The sequence below is a fragment of the Vulpes vulpes genome, chromosome 12, assembly GCF_048418805.1.
Source record: "Vulpes vulpes isolate BD-2025 chromosome 12, VulVul3, whole genome shotgun sequence".
NCBI lineage: Eukaryota > Metazoa > Chordata > Mammalia > Carnivora > Canidae > Vulpes > Vulpes vulpes.
The window spans coordinates 106,632,554-106,657,168 of record NC_132791.1 but is presented as its reverse complement, the minus strand read 5'-3'; the positions used below and the strand labels follow the sequence as shown (position 1 = coordinate 106,657,168).

The 24,615-nt window shown below is 37.7% G+C and overlaps 1 protein-coding gene across 20 annotated transcripts in view; it reads right to left on the bottom strand.

The window, feature by feature from the left end:
• ARHGAP32 (Rho GTPase activating protein 32) overlaps positions 1-24,615 on the bottom strand; it is a 322,644-nt gene that overhangs the window by 251,336 nt on the left and 46,693 nt on the right. For 2 of the 20 annotated variants that reach the window (XM_072729357.1, XM_072729356.1), the window contains exon 2: positions 6,248-6,327. The exons of 15 other annotated variants lie outside the window; for them this stretch is intronic. In XM_072729357.1, coding sequence (XP_072585458.1) covers positions 6,248-6,270 — 23 coding nt within the window. In that variant the 5' untranslated portion in view covers positions 6,271-6,327. Of the gene's footprint in view, positions 1-2,945; positions 3,020-6,247; positions 6,328-24,615 lie in introns of those variants that run through there. 3 more of the 20 variants (XM_072729360.1, XM_025998920.2, XM_072729353.1) reach the window with 3 other exon arrangements.

The window sequence follows — 24,615 nt, the reverse complement described above, 5'->3', positions numbered from 1 at the left end:
TTAAAACACTAATCAGGTTGAACCTGTGGGGAATTATATAAGCTGTACTGAGAAAACAACGTTATTGCTGAGTAACAACTGGTTCATACAGAACCCTGAGGCCTCATACCCTGCTTCTGTTTATCGTCAGAACTGAAATATCAAAACTCTTTGTTTTGCTGTAACAAATATTCCCACCTTCTATCCCATAGTAGAGTTATTCCTAAGACCATCATATCATAAGCTCTTCAACTATTCAATTCTTGGATACATTTGTGTTTTTGCCAATAGTTTATGGTATCTTTTCGTTGTTTTTACAGTTTTATCTATTATGTCTTAAAGAGAAAAACAAGAAGGAAATTAACCTGTGTAAGCACCAAATGTACGGCAGACACTATAAAACTAAGCTATATAGGTCATATCTCATTTAATCTTCAAAACTAAATAAATAAATAAAATAATAATCTTCAAAAATAATCCTGTGAAAAAAATAAAGCAGCCCCCACCACCTCCATCCCCACCAAGATCACACAGTTGGTCAATGGCAGAGGGAGGATCTGAATCAAGGCAATTTTTACTCAAGATTATGCTGCTATTACCTGTGATTTCAGCTTTTCAAAAAATCTTAACTACTTTTTTCTGATTATAAAAATAACCCCTGTTCATTGTCAAAATTCTTACAAGTACAGAAAGATGCAAATAAAAAGGTTAAGAACTATGTGAACTATCTTCCAGAGATAATCTCTGCTTATATTTTAGAGAATCTTTTTCTTTACAAATAGAATCTTAAGTTTCAGGGCTTTTTAATTCTTTACTTTAAGTTACAATTAATATACAAATATTCTCTAATTGTTAAAATTCAAGTAGGAGTCAAAGCACGCCTTTTCCTGTCTCCAATTGCAGTCAATGCCATTAATAATTTGACAAGCCAGACCTTTTTTCTATGCCTTCACATGCCTATATATGAATATAAATATGATTCATTTTTTTTAAGATTTTATTTGTTCATGAGAGACACAGAGAGAGCCAGAGACACAGGCAGAGGGAGAAGCAGGCTCCATGCAGGAAACCCAACATGGGACTCGATCCCGGGGCTCCAGGATCACACCCTGGGCTGAAGGCAGTGCAAAACCGCTGAGCCACCCAGGCTGCCTTAAATATGATTCATTTAATGCATTTTTAGAAATATCTTACTTTTTTCTGTGTGTGCGTTATATACAACTTGCTTTTTTGCATTTAATGTGGTTTGATGATCTTTCCAGGTCTGTATATATAAGGTCTAATTTATGTTTTACTTGCTATTATCTAATACAGCTCAACTTGTTGCAGAGTTCTTCCTCTCACTTTTATATCATGGTTTTCTCTTCTTATTAAATAATCTTCAGAAATAAACTTTATAAATAGGTAACATTCCTATATATGGATACATAATTATTTTTTTGTTGGACATTATGATTTATTAAATTTTCACCATTAGACATAATACTACACTGAGTATCTTTGGTTAAATCCTTTTGTACATGTTACATTACTTTCAAGATCCTAAAAGTGGAATTACTAGGCCAAAAGTAACATTTCAAGACTCCTGATACACATTCCTAAAATGCCCCTCAGAAAAAATCACACCATTTCACTGTATGAATTCCATTACATTATTTTCGCCTTTTAAAAAGTCATTTATTCAAGAAACAGATGTTAAGAAGTCATACTAAATGCTAAAAAATCTAACCTCAAATTTGGCTTAGATCCAGAAAATACATTATTATTTAAACTAGCAAGTTGTTACAGGGCTCTCTACTCAGTGGGGAGCCTGCTTCTCCCTCCCCTCTGCTGCTCCCCCTGCTTGTGCTCTCTCTCTCTCTCTCTCTCCCTCTGTCAAAAAAAAAAAAATCCTTAAAGAAAAACCCTTTAAACCAGCAAGTTGTGATTTCTTAGATATTGGTGAAGATTCTACCACAGTAGACAGGAAAGTAAGTTGACCCTATCTTGATGAGGCACCCACTAAGTAACTCCAAAGCTGATGGTGATAAGATAATGAAGTTAGCAAAGACACCAATACTTGTATCTGGTTAACAGACTCCTTTTCTCAAGCATCTTTCCCTTAATGAAATATGATGTGCTCCAATAGTCCTGACTGTCAAATACAATTCTGTTAAATGAGTCATTTTTCCATCAGCCTACAACACAAAATCTTGGAACAGTTTCACTAAGAAGAAAATGTGCCTCTGAATGTAAAAACCACATGGCATAAAACAGTAAACTTTTAAAAATAAGTGGAATATATGAACACATGAAATATATTCAGGAAAGCACAGATAATGACATCTAATTTGCTTAAGCTCAATGTTTAAATCCAACTACATTTTAAGATTATGTATTTGTTACATATCTGACAGAAATAAATCTAATAATCTTGGGACACCTGAGTGTCTCAGTTGGCTGAGCTACTGACTCTTGGATTTGGCTCAGATCACAACTTTTGAGTTGTAAGATCGAGCCCCACATTGGGCTCTGCACTCCGCATGGAGTCTGTTTGAGATACTCTCTCTCCCTTTCCCCTCTGCCCCTCCCCCAGTCTCTGTAAAATAAATCTTTTAAAAAGTTTTTTTTAAAAAAAAGAAATATTTCTAATAATCTTATTGAAACATATCTATAATACATGAATGCCACATATTTGTAACTAAAATATTATCTAAGAAGTAGAGTAGAGGGATCCCTGGGTGGCGCAGCGGTTTGGTGCCTGCCTTTGGCCCGGGGCGCGATCCTGGAGACCCGGGATCGAATCCCACATCGGGCTCCCGGTGCATGGAGCCTGCTTCTCTCCCTCTGCCTATGTCTCTGCCTCTCTCTCTCTCTGTGACTATAATAAATAAATAAAAATTTAAAAAAAATAAAAAATAAAAATAAAAAAAAAAGAAGTAGAGTAGAAAATATTGAAAGTTTAAAACAACAAAGGATAGGAGCACCTGTATGGCTCAGTCGTAGAGCATGGGAATCTTGATCTCAGGGTGGAGTTCAAGCCTGTTGGTCATGGAGCCTACTTAAAAAAAAAAAGACAACAAAGGAGCTTTCCCACAAACATTCCAGTGTGATTACATGCCTCACCCTTGTATTGTCACCATTACAGAAAAGAGACCAATGCTAAACTAACATTAACTTTATATGCATGGTATATTTTTACGATCTTTAACATTTTTACCATCCCTTAACACTAATCAGTCTATTTCGACCCTAACAGCATTACTCTTAGCCATAGCCATATCCAGTCTCTGATTATCAACGGAATAAAGCAACAAACCCCACTGAGATGTACTGTCAAAAAACTGGTTGAGAGGCAACAGTGGTCAGTTAAACAGTCCCTGACTAACTGTACTGTTTTCAGGATGCTGCCTGTACTAATACAGTGCTTTCAATTAAGAGTTTAGCTGGCAACTTCGGTCCTCAACAAGAAATTCCAACTCATCAAAAATATTTGCTGCACTGGGCAAAATACTGATCACCATTACAAACTAGTTATTTCTAGTAACCGCCCCCCTCCCAAAAAAAAAAGCAACAGAGTAAGTGAAATATTCCAGGAAAGTGTTAATAGGAACCAGTCATTAGGTATCAACGGCAGAACAAGTCTTCCAAATTCAACTGTGTAAGAGAAACAAGATTTAAGCGTGTTTGTATTTGGGGTGCCTGAGTGGCTCAGTCGGTTAACATCTGACTCTTGATCTCAGCTCAAATCTTGATCCCAGGGTCATGAGTTAAAGTCCCATGTTGGGCTCCATGCTGGGTGTGGAGCCTACTTTAAAAAAAAAAAAAAAAGAGCATACTTGTATTTGAATTAAAGCAAGAATACACCACTATAAAGTAATATGACTGACTCTGCCAGCATGCCTGGAGGTAAATGACTATTAGGTTTAAAAGAACTGCAGTCTTTCTTGGAGGCAGTCTCCTTGATGAAACAATGCTGCCATGGTTTAAAACATTAAAGCCTTTGTAAATGCTACTTTCTTTACCCGGCATGCTTTCTCTGGGCCAAACCCTGAACCCAACCAGGGAATATCACCAAGGGAAGCTCCCTGAATTTCCCCATGGGCATCTCAGTAAAATTATTCCAGCTTCAAAATGGAGAAGAATGAACTGCAGTGGAAGAGGTAGAGAGAGGAATGAGGAAGCTGCTACAATAATTGGAAGAGAAAGAGTATCTCTCAGAACTGTACTATTAGTTGTGGAGATGGAGAGAGGCAGACAAATTTGGCATTGGTTTAAAAGGTGTAAAAGTAGAACTATACAAATAAAATAAGCTCAAGTGTCCTTTGAGGAAGAGACTGAAGAGTCGGAGACCAAGTTAAGAAGGCAGAGGGAAGATCTTGGAAGTTAGTGGAGAGGAAAATAATGAGAACAGGGAAAGGATGGGGCACCAAACCTACCTAACGCTTGTCCTCTTAGATGCCTAAGGAGTAATCATCTAAACTTTGTCTGGTAAAGATCCATTCCTCTCCATGCTCATTACCTTGCTTTGTTTTTTTGCTTTTTTTTTTTTGAGATTTTATTTATTCATGAGAAACAGAGACACAGGCAGAGGAAGAAGCAGGTTCCCTGTAGGGATCCTGATGTGGGACTCAATCCCAGGACCCCGGGGTCAGGCCCTGAGCCGAAGGCAGACACTCAACCACTGAGCCACCCAGGCATCCCATATATTATTTCTTTTATAGTTAAAATAGCTGTGAGCACCTGGGTGGTTCAGTGATTGAGCATCTACCTTCAGCTCAGGACGTGATCCTGGGGTCCTGGGATTGAGTCCCATATTGGGCTCCCTGCAGGGAGCCTGCTCCCTGTGCCTGTGTCTCTGCCTCTCTGCCTCTCTCCCTCTCTGTGTCTCTCATGAATAAATAAATAAAATCCTTAAAAATAATAAGTATTAAAATGGATATGATCAGAGCCTTATATGCCTACTCACAGTTCCAATTTCTGAATCAAATATAAATGCTTGTAACTCATTACTTTATTAATTAAAAGAGGAAAACAAACTCACACAGCCCAAATGCATATAGATCTTTGATCATTTGGTCCCTATTCTAAAAACTAGAAAAAAGTTCCCAAAGTTATTGTAATGATCATGTATTTTCAACCTCCCAACATAGTCTCGGTTTTATTTATTTTTTTGAAGATTTTATTTATTCATTCTTGAGACACACAGAGAGGCAGAGACACAGGAAGAAGGAGAAGCAGGCTTCCTGCAGGGAGTCTGATGTGGGACTCAATCCCCGGGACTCCAAGATCAGGCCCTGAGCCAAAGGCAGATGCTCAATCACTGAGCCACCCAGGCGTCCCTATAGTCTCAGCTTTAAATGACATATTCTGCATGATGACATATATCATATGGGAATTCGGAACACATAGTTACTACATCCAGAATGTTCCCAACTTCTCTTCCTCCTTCCTCTTCTCTACTTTCCAAAGAAAATAAGTGAAATTATCAATGATCAACTCAGAAGAAAAGTAATTACTATTTTACTTTAAAACCTTGTGATTTCCCCCAACTGAATCAACATGAAATGGAAGGGGAAAAGAAGGCAGGATATTGAGGAGAAATTTCTTCCAACTGACAATATCATATTACTAACAAAGATCATTGCCTTTAAATGTCATGCACAGATGATTCATTCTTCCAGATGGATTCGTCTTATTTTTATTTCACTATTCCTGTTTCATCTTTTTGAAGCAAACTAATTCCTAAACATGGCATCTACAGAGCTGGTCATGATAAACAAAACAGCTGATTACTTACAAATGAGAAAATTAAGCATCAGAGCAATTAAATACATACATTTGAACTAAATATTTGATTACCACACACTGCAGTGATTTATGGTAAAAGTGAGCACTGATTTCAAATGTGATGCATTATGTGTGCACCAAGAAATTATTTTCTGTTTACTCAACAAATCTGAAAATCCATTAAGAGGTTAGAGGTTCTGACTGGGTTCTCATGATAGCTAAGTAGATAAGCCAGTATTTCAGTCAGTTGGTTGAAAGATGTATATACAGTAGAAGTTAGAAGGCATACAAAATGAACATTAACTCCACCTAATCAGTTGACAACCAAGGGTCAGCTAAGGCCATCTTAAAAGAACAAAACTGGAGAACTTAACACTAAAGTTAACAAACCCTGCTACAAAATTATACTAATTAAGACAGTATGATATTCACAAAAAGGAAGAAAAACTAATAGAACAGAATACAAGAGTCCAGAAAAAATCCACACATATTTGATTACCTGATTATGACAAGGCTGACCATGTGGTCCAGGGGGGAAAGATAATCTTTTTCATCAATGGTGCTGATTCAACTAAATCTCTGCATGGAAAAAAATGTACTGTGACCACCCCCACCTCCCCCACCCCCCCGCTTTCCCCATATTCTACACAAAAATCAGGGTAGATCTACATAAAAAAGGTAAAACAATAAAGCTTTTATAAAAGAAAATAGAGATCATCAGCTTTGTGATACTAACAGTAGATGAAGATATTCTTTAACAGTAGCCAAAAAAGCACTAACCATAAAGGAAAAGATGACAAACTGAATCATATGAAGACCTACACCTCAAAAGAGACTTAAAGGGTATAAGACTAACTCAGAGAAGAGGATAAGATATTCACAAGTATGAAAGGATTAGTATCCAGGAAACAAAAAAAGGAGTCCCACAAACAATAAGAAAAGACATACAACGCAGCATAAAAATGAGCAAAAGACTTAAACAGGTGCTTCACAGCATATACACCCACCAGAATGACTCAGTTAACAACACTGACAATATCCAATACGGGTGAAAACATAAAGAAGCTAAAACGCTCGTACACTGCTGATACCCTATGATCCAGCAATTCCATCCCAAGGTATATACCCAACAGAATACTTACATACGTTTACCAAACAATATGTATTAGAAATGCTCTTAGCAGCAGTAGTCTTAATAGTCAAAACTGGAAACAACCCAAATGCTCAGCAAGAGTAATGAGATAAATAAGTTGGAATACAGTCAGGCACACAATGGAATTGCTAAAAGCAATGAGAATGAATGATCTATAATTATAAGTAACAATGTGGATAAATCTCACAGAGAATGCCGATAAGAGATGCCAGACACTAGAGTACATTCTGCATGATTCCATGTACATGACACACAAATACAGGCAAAAACTAATCTATACTGTTAGAAGCCTGGAGAGTCATAATCCTCAAGGGCAACAGAGGAACTTCTTTGTTTACTTGATCAGATGCTGGTAACACAGATTTGTTTGTGAAGTCACAGACCTATATGTGTATGATCTGTGTACTCTCCCCTGTATGTATATTTCTTTTTAAAGATTTTATTTATTCACGAGAGACACCGAGAGAGGCAGACACACAGGCAGAGGGAGAAGCAGGCTCCCTGTGGGGAACCCAATGCAGGACTCAATCCCAGGACCCCGAGATCACGACCTGAGCCAAAGGCAGATGCTCAAGCACTGAGCCCCCCAGGCGCCCCTCCCTGGTATGTATATCACACATGAGTAAGTTTTATAAAGGAGGGTGTGGAAGGACAATCTTCACAATTCATCTTGATACAGAGGGAGATCCGGTCATCAGTCAGATTCTCTCGTTAACCAATCCAGACAACCCTAATTGTGCTGTATCTTCCAGAATCCCCTTCATTCAGAAGGAGCTCTAATAGTTTGAACATAGATTATGGGCCCAGATGAAGCCAGAGATTTGAAATGAAAGAGGATAAAATGACAGCGGGAAATGCTAAACTAGTTTGAATACTTCCTTGCATGTCCTTCAAACCTCCAGCAGTAACCACTATCCATCCAGCTGGTTATCCAGCTGGTCCAATCAAATCTAAAAGACAGAAATAATCCCCCAAATCCTAGGATCTTCTGGATTTGAAGTCAGATAAATCCCTTGTTAAATTATTACCAGAAGATTCCAAATCTCCTGAAAATACATCATAATGGGCATATAAATTATTTTATCAGTTAGGAATAATATTCTGATGTGTGTAACAGGAAGTCCAAATTACAGTGGCTTAAGCGAGGTAGGGCTTACTCTTCTCATGAAATGGAAGTTCTGAAAAAGGCACTTGCTGACGGTCTGGCAGCTGAAGAAAATATGGGCTAAGATCTCTGTAAATCTCTCAGCTTTTCTCTGAAAGTCTCTAGAATACTGGGTCAGCTTCAGGCATCATGTATAATTTCCAGGCAAGAAGAAAAGAAATGGGTAGAAGGGCTTCCCAAAAACTTCAGACATCTCTGCCTACCCCCTCACTGACGAGGACTTTGTCACATGGCTGCTCCAGCTGAATGAGACACTAAGAAATATTTAAGATAGGCATACTTCTGTTTGTAACAAAACGTGCATCCTATTAGGAAGGCAAAGGGGAGAAATGGATATTAGAGAGGCAATCTGAAATCTGCCCCAACTATGAGGAGAACTTAATGTGCTTACCAATATTGAATACAGTGTACATATATTTTTTAATCTAGCAATTCACAAGATGTCCAGATTGTTTTCCTTTCATATTTCAATTTTAATCTTTTTTTTTAATTACCAAAAGATGAACAAACTTCTCTAAAATAGTTCTTGGATTTAGTAAGTTAATAATGAATAAAAAAAAAAAACAGAACTTCTTAAATCCTAAAGAGATTATTTACTTTCTGACAAATTTTTTTCAGAATAGTGAATTCTCAGTCTGTCCTTTTCTGACTTAAAAAGCATTATTCATCACTCAATCAAATTAACTTCACTTAGCATTTGCCATTTCATAAACTCAAGTAACATGGCACTCTTCTGACATGGTTACCAGAACACAAACTTTTCTTCTCAAAAAAGTAGGTGGAAATAATGCCATATTTAACCAGTATTTCTCATATTCTTCAGCCCTCCTTTTTATCTTTTTTTCTGCATAAAGTATCCATTTAATGAAATGGGGTGGACTATTCAAAAATTCTTACTTTTGTCCAAAAGTAACTTCACACACTTCACGCAACATTCTAAAAAGGGATTGTTCAATTCACTAAATGTTGCAGACAATTCTATAGCATTTTGTCAAATACAGTCTCTGTATCATGCTAAGGTTTACTTGTTCTCAAAAAAATATCCCATTAAACCATCACAACAAAGTTCAGTATGTATCGCAGGAAAGATTTTAATTAAAATAAACCAAAGCTAAAACTGAATAAAAGATATACATCAGTTAACCTAAGGAAGTTTAATTTTTTTTAATTGCTGAAACATTTAAGGATTGTCTGGTCTACCAGATAAAGATCATCCAATGCCTGCAGTTGACTGTTCTGATTCCATTCTCTGGTTTCCTTCAGATTGGGATCTAAAAGAAGGCTCCTCTGTAGCTATTTGTACCTTTTATGTCCCTCTTTTCATCCTGATCCAGCTCCCAGATCCCATTCTTTCAACCATCTTCTCTGACAGCCCAACTTTCCCTTTGCAGCTACAGTCCTCCCATTCTACATGTCTACCTCCACAGAGTAGCTGGTCTCCTGGACAATGAACACATGCAGGCCCTAGTCATCCGAGGCATTTTTCTGCCTGTAAATTGTTCTATTTCATAAAAGTAGCTGATAAATCAAAATATAAAGCTACACCTCCTAAGTAATTTTTCATATGGAATATAATGAATAAAATTCTCCAGGTATCAGTTAAAAACTTACGTTAAACTTCTCATAAATCTATATTAATACATATACACATTAGGAAAGTTACTAAAAATTATTTAGAAAGTCATTTTTCTGAGCCACCCAGGCTCAGTTAAGCATCTGACTCTTGGTTTCGGCTCAGGTCACCATCTCAGGGCAGTGAGATCGAACTCTATGTTGGGCTCCATGCTCCACAGGGAGTCTGCTTAGGTTTCCTGGCCTCTCCTGCCCCTCCCCCTGTTCATTCTTTCTTTCTCTCTCTCTCAAATAAATAATAGAAGAAGGCATTTTTCTTATAACTACCATACTAATTTTTCACACTTTACCCCTTCTCACTCACAAAGTTGCTCATGAAGCCAAGACATTTCAATCTCCATGGCTACAGTTAAGGAATATGATCTCTGATCTCTGCAGTTTATCATAACCTATAGATCAATTTATGGTCTGACCACTGATCATAAAAAGAACTACCTAAAAGTGTATGAAAAGAAATGTACACAGGCATAATTGATGGCAAAGAGGAACTACCTCAAACCATATGTACTATGTAACAGTGTATCTCCACACTGATTTCAAATACAAACATCCTGCTTTATTAATCATAGTTAAAAGAGATATGCAACCTTATAAGCAAGAGCCAGCTTTTCTCCAAAATGGTAACAGCAGGACTGATTCCTCGGACTTCTGAAAAACAGCTTTGAAACAAAACCTTGTTACCTGAGCCCAGTTTGAACACTGGCTAGTACAACCAAGAGAAGTAAACTCAAAGGCTGAGTGACTGTTTGTCTACAGAAGAGATACTGTATTTATGGTATTCCCTTAGTGAGAGATGTTACTAGATTTTTATTAACTACCTTGGGAGAAAACAAAAAAAAAAAAGTACTACAAATGCCATTATTCCTACTTTCTCACACACAAAAAACAACTCTTTTCCTGTGTATTTATTAATTCACTCATTTACTTGACAAATATTTATGGGTTTCACTCTCTGAATAATGCCCGACCTTTAAACAATGTAACAGAAAACTAAGGAATTGCTGTGACCCAGATACAGAAGGATTTTTCAACCAGTAGAGCTGGAGGAGAGGTTTTAAAAAGATAACAACTGCAGAGGAAGGAATCCACAAGCCTCCACCAGCCTTGTCGATGCATAAAATGGCAGTAATTAATGCTGTTGCCTTTTTGTAAGTGAAGATAACATTTTCATAGAGACTATCACTTTGAGATATGAATACCTGAGTAGATTTAGCTGTGTGGACATAAGATTCTTCTGAGACTAATAAGAATTTCTTCCAATTAAGCGTTCGTTGTTGGCTTTTTTTTTTTTTTCCTTTGGTTTTTACTTTTTTGTTTTTCTGGAGTAGGGTCATTCAGCAATTCTGTAGAAAGCAAGGGGAAAGCATATCCCAAGTCTACTGGCAGCTTTTCCCATCCTCAAACAATTCCTTGTTCAGATGCACAGCCACAGAAGTTCAAAGGTCACTGGCGTCTTTGTACTCAGTTCCATGGTAGTTACAAACAAACTTTTGTGCCCGTTCCTTCAATGACATGAGCTGCAACAACCACACTGACTGAACTTTTACATCCGAGGCCTGCATGTGCATTACTTAACTGAAGGGCCACAGTATTTCATTTACGCTTCAACCATAAATTATTAAATCTCTTTTGTGAACAAAATAATTTATTTACCTGGGCATAAATGAATGTTGATTCTAGCCAAACACAAAGAACATCACTGGTACTAATGGTCTTATGATTTCTTGTCATAATTATCATACTTGTAAAGCTTTCATTGACTTTGTTTTTCAGGATTTTTCTCATCTTGTCCTTCTCTATTTTAAATAGTACACGATAAAAAGTAAAGAAATGCATAATGGGATTTTATACAAAGTTATAAATCTAAAAGTTCTTTCTTAAAATCTGACAATAAATATGCTTTAATAAGACCTCTCAAAGTTATGAAGTTTACTTTAAAATAAAAAAGAGCCTAAAGCATAAATACAAACGCATAATAAAGTACAAGTAATTTTACCTTTATCTGTACATTTTAATAACTCTAAAATTCATACATTTAATTGTTAAAATTATCCATTTAAACCACCAATTTTTAAAGAAATTCCTACATCTTGCATGTGCTAATAGTAATCTCCAAAATCTATTCTTAATACAGTAAAATACTGTTCATTAGCTGAATAATCAAAAAATAATTACACATCCCCCAAAAAATTAACCAATAGGTAATCACAAAAGGAAGTGCATGAGCACATTTGAAAGAAATTTTTCTACCAGCAGAGCTCGGAACTAACTACACAGACAAAAACTAAACCAAGATGTTGAAAGGACTTTGCTGATACCAAGATAAGAGAGTGTTGTCCACACAGAAAACTTTCCATAATTGTTTCTAACTAAGGCAAATGCTTCCAAAAGGTTGGCAACACTACTTAAGATTTACTGAGCCACCAATACTGTACTAAACATGATTCTCCCCAGAGAAAACAGGTCCAATCTCAGATTTTTTACTTTCATGGGCACAAAGTGCAAAGGAAGACAGCTGAAAGAAGCAAAAAGAATAAATCATATAGCAAAGACTATAGGAATACAGAAATAGTATTGAAATTGATATAAGGTGGCTCTGAACAGGACTAAACAGAAGAAAAAGACTTTAAAGGAAAAAGAAAAAAGTCATTCCAGATTTTGCTGCATAAAATTAATTCAGAAACATTTCTAAACCACTAGTGCCTTATAGGCTGACTTAACCAAGAGTTTCTTTTTTTGTACTTCTAAAGTCCATAACCCTAAAACACTAAGAATATTATGTTTCAGATCACTAATCTAGCTAAGACTAATCTGAAAATTTTCTAAAACTTTTTTTCCTGCTTCAGAATGTTCCGTCCTACTTTCAAGAGGTTCACCTGTAACACAACAGCTCCAGCTACATGAATTTATTAGTTATATCATGCTAAAACCGGGCCCCTACGTTGGACAGTAATGCTAGAAGAAAAAGACAGTAAAAACCAAATTATCCTATGCTAAGCAAGCAGGGATGAGGAATTCAACAAATACTTTTCATGATATACACTTAAATAAATGTATGAAAACCACTTCCTACCAGGAGCAAATTGTTGATAAAGCAGTTTGTTCTAGGAATCAAAGTAATTTAGATTCTAAACATCTCCCTAAATGATTCCTAGAGTATTAATTGTACAGTGGGGGAAAAAAAGGCAAACTAAATACAGTTGACCCCTGAACTCTACAGGGGTTATTAAGATGCCAATCTCCCACCCCGCACAGTTGAAAATCCACATACAACCTTAAACCTAAGTCTACTGTTACCCAAAAGCCTTACTTAACCATAACATGAACAGTTGATTAACACATATCATATGTATCACATACTGTATTCTTACAATAAAGTAAACTAAAGAAAATATTATTATTAAGAAAATCAAAAATCAAAAGGAAGAGAAAATAAATTTACAATAATGCAGGTATTGTTAGTGGACAAAGTCTGCAGAGGTGGGCCAGGCAGGGACAGGCAGCAGCAACAGCAAGGCCTGGTCCTAGGATGGGAGGTTCTGTGGACTGGCAGCCTTGAGTCAGTGGCAGACACCTAGTGTGGGGGCAGCAACAGCATCGTGGAGGTGCAGCACAGGTGCCCCCCCACCTGGAGGTAATCCGTGGCCTCAGGCCATCTGCAGTTCTGGCCACACTTGAGGGAAGAGACAGTGGGGGCATGGGGCTCTCCACATGGCACCATCCCTGCCCTCTGGGCACTTTCCTCCACTTCAGCCTTGCCCACTGCCTGCCAGCCCAGGGTGCTCCACCCAGCCACCCCCATCAGCACATGGGGAGAGCAACAGCCTTGCCTGTTCTGGGTCCTGGAGGGCTGCTGAGGCCTCAGAAGGCCTCTCTGTGTACTCAAAAGCCAAAAGGCACAACCTCTGGACCAGTCACTTTCGATTCCATCCTGCGGTGACTGGGGTGGGCAGCTGTAAATAAACGCCTCATGGCTTTTGCTATCAACTCGTAAAAAAAAAAATTTCCAGGGCACCTGGGTGGCTCAGCAGTTGAACGTTTCCCTTTAGCTCAGGTCGTGATCCCAGGGTCCTGTTATCAAGTCCTGCACTGGACTCCGTCTGCCTATGTCCCTACCTCTCTCTCTCTCTCTCTCTGTTCTCTCGTGAATAAATAAGTTTTTTAAATCTTTAAAAACAAATAAATAAATACATGTCTAACTGGACCCACACAGTTCAAACCTATGCTGTTCAAGGGTCACTACATATTAGAATCTTATTTAGTAGAATATTAACATGCTACTGGCAATGATATACACAAATTTCTTTTACTACTAACCTTGGAAGAAACAATCAAGTTCTGATGATTTTTAAAACTAAACTTATGGATGTTTACATTTAGCATTACCATATCACAATATGATAAATGGAGCTTTATATAAAAGGAGGAATAACGTCTGCCCCTCACAGACAAGTTAAGAGAAAATATGAAAATAGGACAAGATGAACATTTTGTTCATAAACAAAATAACAATACTTAATAACTTATTTATTTATTATTTATTATTTATTACAATATTTGCTTATAAACTTATTGTTCATAAACAATAAGCGATACGCATGAAAGACTAAATCAGGTATGCTAAACAATGAAATTAAAATATAACTCTTAAGCTTTGAGTTTTTCTTCAACTTGTAAAAAAGTTTGTACTGCATTTAAAACTATTCTAGGGGTACCTGGGTGGCTCAGTGGTTGAGCATCTGCCTTTGGCTCCAGTCGCAATCCTGGGGTCCTGGAGTTCTACATCAGGCTCCCTGCAGGGAGCCTGCTTCTCCCTCTGTCTGTGTCTCTGCCTCTCTCTCTGTATCTCTCATGAATAAATAAATAAAATCTTTAAAATCTTTTTAAAATTTTGAGGGGTGCCTGAGTGACTCAGCAGTTAAGCATCTGCTTTTGGCCCAGGGCATGATCCTGGGGTCCCGGGATGGAGTCCCGCATCAGGCTCCCTGCATGGAGCCTGCTTCTCTCTCTATGTCCCTGCCTCTCTCTGTGTGTCTCTCATGAATAAATAAATAGAATCTTTAAAAAAAATTTTTAATTATTCTAGGTCTCTCTTTTTTTTTTAATTTCTGACAATATAAAGAGCATAAAAAGCATGCTTTTTATCTCTTACAAGTACATTTCTAATAGGTAGTAAATATCCACCAAATTAATGTTATTAGTTTAACCAACTTACAAATAAAGAGCTGTTAAAGCTAGCTAAAGCTACTGTTATAAAATGATTTCAAAATACGGTTTTATACACTTTGGTAAGTTTTTAAAATAGCAGGTCAGAATGTATCCCAAGAGATAGAATAGTTGAACATATGTGTGGGGACCTATCTGTTTTCCCAAATGAGGTAACAACAAAGTCAGTTACTATACACTAAAAAGAAACTAACGAAAAAGAAAATACATATATACAACATACACCAAACATATTTTTCCCTAAAAAAAGAAAAAGCATTTTTTAAAAATCTGATTCAAAAATGGGCAGAAGACTTGAACAGACATTTTTCCAGAGAAGCACTACAAACAGAAAACAGGTACAGGGATCCCTGGGTGGCTCAGCGGTTTGGTGCCTGCTTTCGGCACGGGGTGTGATCCTGGAGTCCCAGGAACAAGTCCCACATCGGGCTCTCTGCATGGAGCCTGCTTCTCCCTCTGCCTGTGTCTCTGCCTATCTCTGTCTCTCATGAATAAATAAATAAAATATTAAATAAAAAAATAAGGTTCCATTTAAAAAAAAGAAAGAAAAAAGAAAACAGGTACACAAAAAGATGTTCAATATCACTAATCATCAGGGAAATTCAAATCAAAACCACAATGAGGGGGAAAAAAAAAAACACAATGAGGGGCAGCCCCGGTGGCTTAGCTGTTTAGTGCAGCCTTCAGCCCAGGGCATGATTCTGGAGACCTGGGATCGAGTCCCACCATCAGGTTCCCTGCATGGAGCCTGCTCTCCCTCTGCCTATGTCTCTGTCTCTCTCTCTCTCTCATGAATAAATAAAAATCTTAAAAAAAAACACACACACACAATGAGATACCAGCTCACACCTATTAAAATACCTATCCTCAGAAAGACAGGCAAAAAGTATTGGCGAGGATATAGAGAAAAGGGAATCCTTGGGCACTGCTGGTGGGAACATCATTTGATACAGCCACTATGGAAAACAGCATGAAATTTCTCAGAAAATTAAAAATAAAACCACCATATGATCTAGAATCCTCACTTCTGGATATATACCAGAAGGAAATGAAACCGCCACCTCATGTTCACTGCAGCATTATTCACAATAGCTGAGACATAGAGAGACCCTAAGAGTCCACCCACTGATGAACGGATAAAGAAAATTTGGTGTGAATGTGTACAGAGGAATACCATTCAGCCATAAAAAAGAAAGGAAATCCAGAGCGTCTGGAAGGAGGCATACTCAGTTGAACACCTGACTCTTAGTTTTGGCTCAGGTCGTGATCTCGCAGTCATGGGATCGAACCCCATCAGGCTCGGTGCAGAATCTGCTTGAGATTCTCTCTGCCTCTGCCCCTCCCTTCGCTTGCTCGTATGCTTTCTCTCTAATAGATAAATAAATCTTAAAAAAAAAAAAAAAAACATAAAAGAAATCAAATCCTTTAAACTTTCTTCCTTTTTAAAAATGTGTATACCATATCCTGAATAGGAATCAGTATCTCTTACTGTTGCTAAACTTAAAATATCAGCCAGCTACACCAATTTTCAAGCATCATGGGCCATACTTAACACCAGTAGATGGCAATTAGTCAAGGATTACAGTTTTAAAATATATATATGTGTATATATATATATTATTATTATAAATAGAGTAAATTTGTGGGAGATACTCCATTAGGAAAAATAATTTTTAAAACAGAATGACTTATTTCTTAAAGACCTTACTTTAAGAATGCTGAAGCCCAAAAATACCATCTTTCACAGTTAACAAATGCTGCTGACATATTTAAATTAAAATCAAATCTCAAAGAATAAAATCCTTACAACTAACTACAAAAATCCTAATATCTTTATCAATGTCATTATCTTAAAATACAAGATGTGAACTGACCTTAAGTTTAAATCACTGTAGGACACAAAGAAAAATGACTGTCTCTTGACACTTATCCTTAGATCCTTTGTAGAGAAATTGAAAAAAAAAAAATTTACTCTGGGTCAGTTGTTAGACTTTCAATTAGCCTAACATATCAGTACTAAAGAAGTCAAGAGTCTCTCATATTTTACACTGTAACTCTGCATGGGAAAAAAAATGGTTCTTTGTAGGGACGCCTGGGTGGCTCAGGGGTTGAGCATCAGCCTTTGGCTCAGAGCGTGATCCTAGAGACCTGGGATGAAGTCCCACGTCGGGCTCCCCGCACAGAGCCTGCTTCTCCCTCTGCCTGTGTCTCTGCCTCTCTCTCTCTCTCTCTCTCTCTCTCTCTGTGTGTGTGTGTGTGTGTCTCATGAATGAATAAATAAAATATTTTTTAAAAATGGTTTTTTTGTAATCACAAACTGAACCTCAAAGATATCTAAATAAGTTCCTGGTTTTCACACTGACATCGGTGGCAAAGCATCAGGTGTTCTCCAAACACCTGATTTGAAGGTGTTCCTGTAAGTAACACTGTTACTTACAGGAATATCTGTTTTTAAAACTATAACAGAAAATGCCTGGGTGGCTCAACAGGTTGAGCATCTGCCTTTGGGTCAGGGCGTGATCCCAGGAATCGAGTCCCATGTCAGGGTCCCTGCATGGGGCCTGCTTCTTCCTCTGTCTGTGTCTCTGCCTCTCTCTGTGTGTCGCTCATGAATGAATAAATCTTTAAAAAAAAAAACCGTAAGAGGCACAAATTCTTAAAACCATAACACACATATTTTCAACACACTGGAAGCCAGAAATGTATGAACTGTGTTACCATTCATAAACAAAAATAGGTAAATATTATACACTTATTTTACAGATGAATATATACTAACAAAATGCTAATCACCAGTAGAAACACTGGAGGTCTACCTAATATTCTGCTTGGGGAAAACAGGAGTCTTGTTGCCAAGAGTTTGAAAATTGGGGGCACTTAAGTGGCTCAGGGTTATTTGTAATTATGACAGATGAAGGATGTATTAACCAACCTTATCTCATAAACATTTTACAATACATATGTGTATCAAACCATCACCTTAGATACCTCAAACTTACACAATATTATGTCAATTCTATTTAATAAAGCTGGAGAAAATAATTATTGTTACCAGTACACAAATACACCAAGCTATAAGCCTAAAGCACAAAACTCCAGTTGGAAAGTTCTGTGATGGCAGGAATCACATCTATTTTGCTCATCTCTATACTCCTAGTACTTATATACTATTTGATAATCAATATGCACTCCATAAATACCTGCTGATAAATGCTGCCACATTTAGATCTTTAGGCAAAAATATGTACCTGACCCACTAACACAGGAGAACTTCTTCCCACTACATGCCCGTATAAATGGGCTGCTGCCAGGTATCAAAGCAAATCTGGGTTGGTTAGTAACTGTAACTCAAACAAGATATGATTAATTTTTCACTGTTCAAGTTTAATTCTATTAAAATCATATTATAAATGAAATAGTATATTATTTATTTATAGTTAAAATAGGTGTGGACACCTGGGTGGTTGAGCATCTGCCTTCGGCTCAGGTAGTGATCCCAGGGTCCTGGGATCAAGTCCCACGTTGGGCTCCTCTCAAGGACCCTACTTCTCCCTCTGCTTGTGTCTCTGCCTCTCTCTGTGTGACTCATGAATAAATAAAACCTTTTAATAAATTTTTAAAAAGACTTTGAAAACCACCAGCTTAGTACCTGGAGATGGCAACCTATCAGAAGGGGGGTGCAAAGTTGCTGACACTTATCCTTCTGGGAAAAGATAACCACAAAAAAGACATCAGAATCCTAAAAACTTCTTTCATCCTATAGTACCAAGCATAGATTACTTTGAGGTTAATTCTTAAAAAGAAAAAATATGTTAGTACTCCAGCAGTCACACCTCAATGTCAATCACCTCATCTACAAAATCACTATGAGTATGGACATATATGATTTGCAACAAGGGTACCAAGACTATTCAGTCAGGAAAGGACACTCTTTTCAACAATGGTACTGGAAAAACTGGATGTCCATAAGCAAAAAAAGTGAAATTGGATCCACACCTTATACTCTCCAGAAAAAGTAACTCAAACAGGGTTAAATATCCAAACAAAAGAGCTAAAATAATAAAACTCTTACAAGAAAACATAAGGAAAAAACTTCATGACGTTGACTTGTCAATGATTTCTTGGACAGGGCACCAAGAGAACAGGCAACAAAAAACAAAGTAGATAAGCTCGACTTCATCAAAATTAAAAACTTTTGTACATCAAAAGACTCTATTAACAGGATGAAGGGGTAACCTACAGAAAGGTAGAAAAATATCTGAAATCATGTATCTGGTAAGAGATTTCTATTCAGAATATACCAAAAACTCCAACAACTCAACAACAACAACAAAAAAAAAAATAGGCAAAGGATTTGAACAGATATTTCTCCAAAGATGATACTTAAATGGGAGACAAGCATATTAAGAAATGCTCAATATCACTATCATTAGGCAAATGCAAAACAAAACCTCAATGAGATCCAGTAGGATGGATCCAGTAGGATGGCTTCCCATCCAGTAGGATGGCTACTAACAAAAAGATAAAAAATAAAATAATAGAAAATAACAAGGTTGATGAGGATGTGAGAAAAATTAGAACCCTGTGCACTGGTGGTGGGAATGTAAAATGGCAAACCTGCTGTGGAAAACAGTATGGTAATACGGCAGTTCCTAGAAAAATTAAAAACAGAATTACCATATGAATCAGCAATTCTACTTCTGGGTACGTATCTAAAAGAACTGAAAGCAGTATCTCAGAGATATTTGCACATTCATGCTCATAGCAGCACTATTCACAATAACCAAGAGATGGAAGCCACCCAAGTCTCTATCAATGAATGAACAGATAAACAAAATGTGGTCAATACATACAATGTAATATTATTCAGCCTCAAAAAGAAAGGAAAATTATCACATGGTACAACATGGATGAACCTTAAAGAACATTATGCTAAGGGAAGTCAGCCACAAAAAGAAAAATGCTTGGAATCTTAGATTCCACTTATATGAGGCATCAAATTCATAGCAACAGAAAGAATGGTGGTGACCAGGAGCTGTTGTATAATGGGCACCGAGTATTGGTTTTTTAAGATATAAAAGTTGTGGAGATCTGTTCACAACAATGCAAATATACTTAATACTACTCAACTATAAACCTAAAAATGGTTAAGATGGCAAATTTTCTTATGTAAATTTTACCACGATAAAAAAAATAGTATGCGTGGGACACCTGGGTGGCTCAGCGGTTGAGCATCTGCCTTCGGCTCAGGGTGTGATCCTGGGGTCCCAGGATTGGGTCCCACGTCGGGTTCCCAGGCATGGAGCCTGCTCCTCCTTCAGCCTGTGTCTCTCATGAATAAATATATAAAATCTTTTAAAAAAAATTAGTATGAGTAACTACTTCATGGGCAACTGTAATGATTCAGTCAGTAATATATGCAAGGGGCTTAAGAATCGTTCCTGGCATTTCAATAATAACTAAATAATGTCGGCAGTTGATAATATTATTAAGACATATTTACCACTTAATGAAGACAAATCCTGAATTGAGGATTATAAAGATTTCCTTGAAAAACAAGCAGAGAATTTAATAAGTACAGTAGGACTACGGATCCTGTAATCTTAGTTAGAGTGACCCCAAGAAACTTAAGTTTAAGGAGGTGGGTACAGCAATCTAGATCATTGGAACACAAAATCTAAGTATGTGAAAGTTATTGTGAAGAAATTGGGAAAAGTGCTACCTTGAGGTTCTGGTCATACCTTGAAACTCAAGAACAAGAGAAAAGAGATAGAACTTGCATTAGAATGTTAAGCAACCATTCCTTCAAATCTGAGCTTAACCAACAAATACAACTCCTCATAGAAATCATTTTGGCTAGCAAGTTGATACACGAAAGCCAGCCTGGTTGCTTACACTTCACAAGATTTTTTTTCTCCACCAAAAGTTCTAACAAAAATAAGCATTAAAATATAAAAAGCCCAATCTTCACCACTCAGAAAGCCTTTGGGATTAAATCCCAGATTCTCTACAAGAAACATAGAATTGAAATGGATAAACATTGGGGCTCCTGGGTGGCTCAGTTGGTTAAGCGTCTACTTTCGGTCAGGTCATAATCTCAGGGTCCTGGGATCAAATTCCGCATCAGGCTCCCTGCTCAGCAGGGAGTCCGCTTCTCCCTCTCCCTCTGCCCCTCCCCTCCACTCATGTTCTCTCTCTCAAATAAATAAATAAAATCCTAAAAAAAAAAGAAAGAAAGAAAGAAAGAAATAGATAAACACCATGCTCTTCTCTCATTGACCACCTGCTCCCAAGTAGGGAAGCAGACAAATGAAGAATACAGACTACGGAGGCACAAGAAGTTCTGTATCACTCATACATTCTAATACCTATCATCATGACAGTCAGCTAAATACACATACAAAGTAAAACTCTGACTACTTAAAACCCTTAGAACAGAGTTTCTTAACCTCAACACTACTGACTTTTAGACCAGATAATTCTTGGAGAGAGTAGGGAACGTACATGAGTAATATTAGAGAATCCATTATTCCAAATGTAACAATATATATCTGGGGAGAGCCTGGCTGGCTTGGTCATACATGTGTCTCCTAATTTCAGGGATGTAAGTTCAAGCCCCACGTTGGATGGATATATTACTAAAACATAAAATCTTTTTTAAAAAAAATGTTAATCTAGGGATGCCTGGGTGGCTCAGCAGTTTAGCGTCTGCCTTCGGCCCAGGGCATGATCCTGGGGTCCTGGGATCAAGTCCCGCATCGGGATCCCTGCATGGAGCCTGCTTCTCCCTCTGCCTGTGTCTCTGCCTCTCTCTCTGTGTCTCTCATGAATAAATAAAATCTTTAAAAATAAATAATTAATAAAAAATTTAAAATTGTTAATCTGAAAAACATCCCTTTCCCAGACCAAGATAAATGTTTACAAGTCATTTCACAATACTTAAAAGAGTATTGAGGAAAATTTTGAGGTCAAACACACCTAGATTTGAATTCTGAATCAATCCACCATTTAATTGAGCAACTGAAGCAAAATGACCAGGTTTTAAAAAAAAAATACCATTATAAAGGTCAATACAGAATGAACACTACATAAAAAGAGAAATTTAGTTATAGGGCACCTGGATAGCTCAGTCGGTTGGGCATCTGCCTTAGGCTCGGGTCACAATCCCGGGGTCCTGAGATGGAATCCTGCACCAGGCTCCCTCCTCAAAGGAGGGAGCCCCTCCTCTGAGCAGACCCCTCTGCCCCTCCCCCATGCTTGTGTGCTCACTCTCTCTCTCTCTCTCAAATAAATAAAAAATATTTTTAAAAAATCAGCTTTAAGTGCTAGAACTTTTTTATAACTGGTTTATGAAAAAAATATTTCTAAAATATACATCTTTGTACCTTAATGTAATCTAACCTTCTATAAACAATTCAAAGGCAACCATTTTAAACAAATGTCACTGTAATAACTACAGCTGACCCTTGAACAATTCAAGAGTTAAGGGCACAACCACTACACAGGCAGATATAACTTAAGACTCCCCAAAAATTTAACTGCTAATTGCCTATCACTGACCAGTAGACTTACCGGTAACAGTCAATTAATGTATATTTTATGTTCTATGTATTATATACTGTGTTCTTCCAATAAAGCTAGAGAAAGTAAGTTATTAAAACAAAACCAAAAAAAGTTATTAAAATCATAAGAAAAATATATTTACAGTACTGTACTGCATTTATTTTTAAAAATCTGCATGTAAGTGGACCTGTGCAGTTCAAATTCATGTCATTCAAGAATTAACTATAAAGGGCAACCCAGATGGCTCAGTGGTTTAGTGCCGCCTTCAGCCCAGGGCGTGATCTTGGAGACCCGGGATCGAGTCCCATGTTGTGCTCCCTGCTGCATGGAGCCTGCTTCTCCCTCTGCCTCTCTGTCTCTCATGAGTTAATAAATAAAATCTTTAAAAAAAAAAAAAGAATTAACTATAAATATGACACAAATCTAGGGATGAGAGCTACCACAATAAATAATACAGATAATCAAATTTCAACACAATGGATCAAATAGCAAAATAAAAATAAAAATAAAAAATAAACCTTTTAATAGAGATTAAAAGTAAAACTGAGTCTTGAGGTTAAAAAGTATCAACAAAGGCAGATGACATAACAGAAGTTGGGATAGAAAAACTCTACAAAAAATGTAATTGCCTGCATGGCCTAAATGAACCAGAAGTGATAGGTTGTCCAAAAAAAATACAAGAAAGCCAATTTGGGTTAGTAGAGAGAATGTAACAAAATAAGAGTCAGAAGAATGGAGTTCTAGTTTCAACTGCCCTACTTGACTGAGAATATGTAGCTACATAAAGCCACTTAACCTACATCTATATCCTCATTAATAAGAACAGCACAAACCTACTTTGACACCTCCAACACTGTCAGGCAAACCAAACAATGTGATGAGAAATGCTGTTAAAGCTGTATGCAAATCATTTTGTACTATGAGACCTGCAGAGTGATCGTACATCAGTCTGGAGCAGGCTTTGCCAATCTTTTTCACTTAGGACACGTACAGAAAATGCCAGTACTGGTACAGATACAGCGAGGTAAAATAGGCCATGCTGTTGGTGGCCAGTAACGATCAGCCTTGAAGCTCTTACCACTCTGTCACCGACCATCCTCTCTGAGGACTCAGGAAATCAGTATGTCTGGCCCATCTGTAACACATTCAAAGCATTGTCTGGCACACTGGTTAAGAAGCTCTAATTAGAACAACATGTCTAACATGGAGCACTGTAAGAGGGACTGTAACACTTTCCACAATAACCAGCTGTGGCAAACAAAATGAAGGCCAAAGTCTGACTCTGATAGAACAGTACTACCTTGGACCCAGGCAACTGGAAGCCCCATCCTAGGCCTGGATCCTTGGAGGGCAAGGCCCTGGTCTCCCACCGGCCATGCCCCTGACCATGGCATGGCACCAGCTGCTCTCAGGGCCTACACATCCCAGCCCTCACCTTCCCAGGACCACGGAATCTACTTATAGGTCTGCTCAGGTGTCTTCCCTGAGCTGATCCTCCCACAGCAGGTGATTCTATCATCAGTATTTACAGCCCCAGGCCCAAGAGATGGTCAAAAAGTTGCCGTGTGGTGGCACCTGGCTGCCACCACGGGGAGACCATGCAACTCTTGACCTTGGGGTTCTGAGTTTGAGCCCATTGGGTGTAGAGATTACTAAAAAATATACTTTCTTTTTAAAGTGGCTGTGTGAAAAGTATGTGGGGATGCATGTCCCCTCTGTGCAAGTACCAAGTCGCTCGTGCAAGGAACCTGGAGTGAGAAGGACAGGTCAGTTTGGAGCCCATTCTTTGCACTTCCCTATGTTCTGTACTGAAACACAGAGGAATCTGAGAATTCTCTCTCTGATTCTGATTTTAGGTCATTATGAAGTTTTATTTATAAAGGTAGGCAATGGAACATCTTTATCAGTAAGCCTGATTTATAGCTTGCACATTTTTAGACATATGGCATATGGACTTTAATTTGGATTCCTGCCCTGAGTCCCAAAAATGTTAGGGATGGGCCAGGAAAAGGATCTAAATCCCTGTCATATGAGGAAAAATTGAAGAAAAGGAGTACAGTTAGCCTAGAAAGCGAAAAGGCTGGTGGGAAGATAAAAGAACCAGCCATTTTTCACATGACAGCTAAAG